This window comes from Miscanthus floridulus, chromosome 1 (assembly GCF_019320115.1).
Source record: "Miscanthus floridulus cultivar M001 chromosome 1, ASM1932011v1, whole genome shotgun sequence".
NCBI lineage: Eukaryota > Viridiplantae > Streptophyta > Magnoliopsida > Poales > Poaceae > Miscanthus > Miscanthus floridulus.
The window spans coordinates 83,279,742-83,284,048 of record NC_089580.1 but is presented as its reverse complement, the minus strand read 5'-3'; the positions used below and the strand labels follow the sequence as shown (position 1 = coordinate 83,284,048).

At 50.4% G+C, this 4,307-nt stretch overlaps 1 protein-coding gene across 1 annotated transcript; it reads left to right on the top strand.

The window, feature by feature from the left end:
* Positions 1-296: 296 nt before the first annotated feature.
* On the top strand, positions 297-1,172 carry LOC136459668 (uncharacterized mitochondrial protein AtMg00810-like). Its single transcript, XM_066459512.1, has one exon. It carries the CDS (start codon positions 297-299, stop codon positions 1,170-1,172), a length of 876 nt encoding a protein of 291 aa, XP_066315609.1.
* Positions 1,173-4,307: the final 3,135 nt, after the last annotated feature.

Here is a 4,307-nt window from a genome sequence, read left to right as displayed (position 1 = left end):
GTCAGCAACCTATAGGGTTCGTTGATGCCGCACAGCCCAATGCCGTCTGCCTACTGGACAAATATTTGTATGGGCTGCGCCAAGCTCCACGCGCATGGTTCAACCGCTTCGCTGACTTCGTCATCAAGCTCGGTTTCATGGCAACGCGTTCCAACTCCTCGCTGTTCGTTCTACGGCGAGGCAGCGACATCGCGTATCTGCTCTTCTACGTGGACGATATTCTCCTCACCGGCTCCAGCACCGCTCTTCTCCAACACATTGTCGATCGCCTCCGAGCCTAGTTCGCCGTCAAGGACATGGGCGAGCTCCGCTTCTTCCTCGGCATCGACGTCAAGCGGACCGATGCTGGCTTCTTCCTCTCGCAGCAGCGCTACGCCGAGGACATTCTCGAACGCGCTGGGATGACAACTTGCAAGCCGGTTTCAGCACCGATCGACTCCAAAGGGAAGCTGTCCTCCGACGGACCTCCAATCGACGACCCCAAGACATATCGGAGTTTGGCGGGCGTGCTCCAGTACCTCACGGTGACTCGCCAGGAGCTCGCCTTCGAGGTTCAGCAGGCATGCCTGCACATGCATGACCCGCGAACACCGCACCTGACGCTACTCAAGAGGATACTCCGATATGTTCGCGGCACGACGTCGCTCGATCTACATCTGCGTGCGTCCGCTGAGCTCGCGGTCACCGCGTATTTAGACGCCGACTGGGCCGGATGTCTGGACACCCGGCGGTCCACCTCTGGGTTTTATGTCTTCCTGGGCGACTCCCTCGTCTCCTTGTCGTCGAAGAGGCAGCCGACCGTGTCGCGGTCGAGTGCCGAAGCTAAGTATCGGGCTGTCGCGAACGCCGCGGCTGAGTGCATATGGCTGCACCAATTGCTTGGCGAAGTCCACTGCGGCGTCTCCAAAGCTACCGTAGCCTACTTCGACAACATTTCAGCGGTCTACATGTCTTCGAACCGGGTGCACCACAAACGGACGAAGCACATCGAGCTCGACATCCACTTCGTCCGTGAACACGTGCAGGTCGGTGATCTCCGAGTTCTCCACGTGCCTACAGCCGAGCAATACGCTGATTCGATGACCAAGGGCCTCCCGACGGCGACTTTTGAAGCGTTCCGGTCCAGTCTTTGTGTTGTTCCCATTACACATCAGACTGCGGGGGGGTGTTGAGGAAGCTAGCTCTGGAACGGCTACGACAACGGCAGGCGCCGGACCGAAGACCGTGCGCGCGCTCTGCTGTCGCCCACGCGTCGTGCGCTGCGGCGCCTAGGATTGCAGCGGTTGCAGCACACTGCAACCCTTCCCTGTTGTAATACATATACATTCATTCAGGCAATACAGAAGTGTTGTTGGCCTCTATACTTCTACACACAGTGCAGTGTAATGGTAGAGATGCAAAAGTGCAACCCAGGTGACTCACCGTTTCTCAAAAAGAAAAAGACCACTCGTAACAAATGCACTGAGATATGTGGTTGCAGGTGTATCCTCGCTATTATCTCTAATTATCAAACCGGGAGAGTTTGGCCAGCTCTCAGACCATCCACGTCACCCCGATTAATTCAGCCGTTGGATTCTTAGATCAACGGTCCTGGTTGCTCCCGCCGTCTTCTACAGTGCCGTCATGGAATATCTGCTCCCACCGCGTCCGCTACCTCTCGAAGCCTCCCATCGTACCGTCTCCCTCGACCTCTCCGCGACGCTCGGCGCCCCCTCTTCTAGCCCTTCCTCTCTCCCTCCCGATGCGGCGACGCCCTCCTCCTCCTCCTCCACCTCCCCTCACGTCGCCGCATGCCGGGCGGGTCAACGCTGCCGCCTCACCGCGCGAGCTCCTGTCGGAACTGCAGCGCGATGCCGCGGCGGTGGCCGGCCCTCTGCGCAGCCGTCGCCACGCTCCTCCTCCTCCAACACCACCACCACCACGCCGCTTCCTCCTCGCGACGCAAGGCAGCGGGTCGCGCGGCCTTGGGTTTGGCCCCTCCGTCGCCGGTCGTCCCCACGGCCGCGCGGGCAGCCAACTGAGGCCCTGACACGATGGCCGGCTCTGGCAGCGGAGGGACCTCCGTGCTGGCCATCGATGATGCCGGGGAGGTCACGTCAGCAAACTCGGCGGTGGATCTGAACCGGCCGCTCGCGGGGTCCGTCCCGACAGCGGATCTAAAGCTAGAGCACGGCGTGCACCTCGCACCAGCAACGGAGGCGGTGGATCTGCGCCGAGCAGGCAGATCCAGTGCGAGGCCTCCCCGTCTCCACTGGATCTGGCTGCATGGGCTCCACCGATGGCCGGCAAGGTAGGAAAGGAGACAAAGGGGATTTTTTGCTCAGCCCCCTTCCCGCGCTGCCTGAATTTGCTCAGCCCTCAAATAGAACCTTGTCCTATTTACATGGATAATGATCTCTGTTAGTTTCACATGTCTAAATTCAATCCTAGATTGATCCTATTATGTGCCTTTAATTATATGCCGCCACCAGTAGTAGGTGTTTCCAAAGCCTGCGCTTTTAGCGCCAGCTTCTCATATAAGAGCTGGTGTCGGGCTGAACTTCTTGTGTGTTCATATGTGGATTATGTGCTACATAGGTGAGTTCTATCTCTCATAGGTGTGTTCATATGTGGATCATGTGATTTTATGAAAAGATAAGTGGTAGATCAACTCGCCAGATAACATTGTGGCACCATCAAGAATTATCTCTATATTTTTTTTGGAGTACCACTAAGTTAATATTAGTTGTTATGCCGTTTGTATGTATATAAGTTGCAGCAGCGATGTAGTACCTCATGGTTTGCTTTGCTTTATCATAATAGCTTCTAAAAAGCGATCAGCTTAGCGATATAGGCTTATGCCTTGCTGCCTATGGTGCCGTTTTAGCAAAGTGATCACCTTATCGATTTAGGCCTGCATCTTGCTGCCTATATTTTACAGGAAATAACTGCTTCTTTGTACGCCTAATCTGGCTGGCCAGCATTAGATGCAACCAAAAAAAGATGTTTGGCTCAATATAGATCCATGATGAGAGTCCTTGCTATAGGCTCATGTCATTTGCAGTGATTGTGTGTTGACGCTGGTTGAGTCATTATCAAGGTACACTTTGTCAAGCTATATTCTTTCCTGTTTTTTAGTGCAGTGGCATTTATATTGTCTTTTGTTGTTCAAAATGTAAACATTCGTTTTCTCTTTACGACAATTCTATTCATAAGATCGGTATGTGATGCCTCTGTTTGCCTCATGCAGTTAATTGTCTTAGGTAAACTCACAGAATTTAGGAGAGGAGTTCTCTAGCTTTCAGAAAATCTACCAGTTGATGTTGATGCTCAGAATAATCTTTTTAAGGTAATGCTATATCATTCTTTACAATAATACACACAAGATTTCGAGAGTCAAATCAGCTCTGCCTTTTTTCATTGTTTTTTTGGATATTTAGTGTGACATGAAATTGTCCTTTCCCCTAAGCAATTTTTCTCTGTGTGTAGCTTTCAGAGAGTGAAGCTTATTGGTTGATCATGGACGCTGTCAAAAAAACATTTAGTTGGTTCTTTTTTTCCTTCCATATTTTTATGTACCTTTATTCTGTTTTGTATTCAATGTGTTCCAAATATTTGCTTGACTTCACTTATCTGGAAGCTAACTTCATTTGCAGGTTCCATGGCTCAAGACCTATTATGACTATGCCAAAAAGAGGTTGAGTATTGCAGAGAAAATGGGTTTGATCCCTTCCAGTCCCACACAGGTATGTAAATTTTTACAGCAATTGTGTCAGATTACATGATTACTGCTTATGATGAAGATTAGACACGTCCATGGGTTCTAACATAATCTGTATAACTGTCAATTTTATATGCCAGATCTATACGCGTGATTTGCCGACGCGCGATGGTGCACGTGATGGACTAGTTGCTTTTATTGACACGTCCACATGTCCTAGATAAACAGACGCACATGGCTTTTCTTGGCCCATTTTGCTGCTTTGTACTCTCTCCATCCCAAAATAAAAACAATTCTAAATTTTAAATTTCAATCCAAAATAAAAAGCAACATGATATGTGGGACCTAAGGTAACACATGGGACAAAGACAATAAGATATTTAGTTGTGGCAAAAATAAACAAAAAAGGAAAAAGAATAAACCCCAAAGGAGGCTACTCGTTCGGTTGAATAATATTTACACGTCTATAATTATGTGCGTAAACCAATGCTAGTTATAAAATTACAAAATTGCTCCTGTCCTTTCACCCGTGGACTCACGCCTGTCTGCTGTGCTGTCGGCAGGCAAGGCAAATGGAGGACACGGGGGGCCTCGGCCACCTACTCCC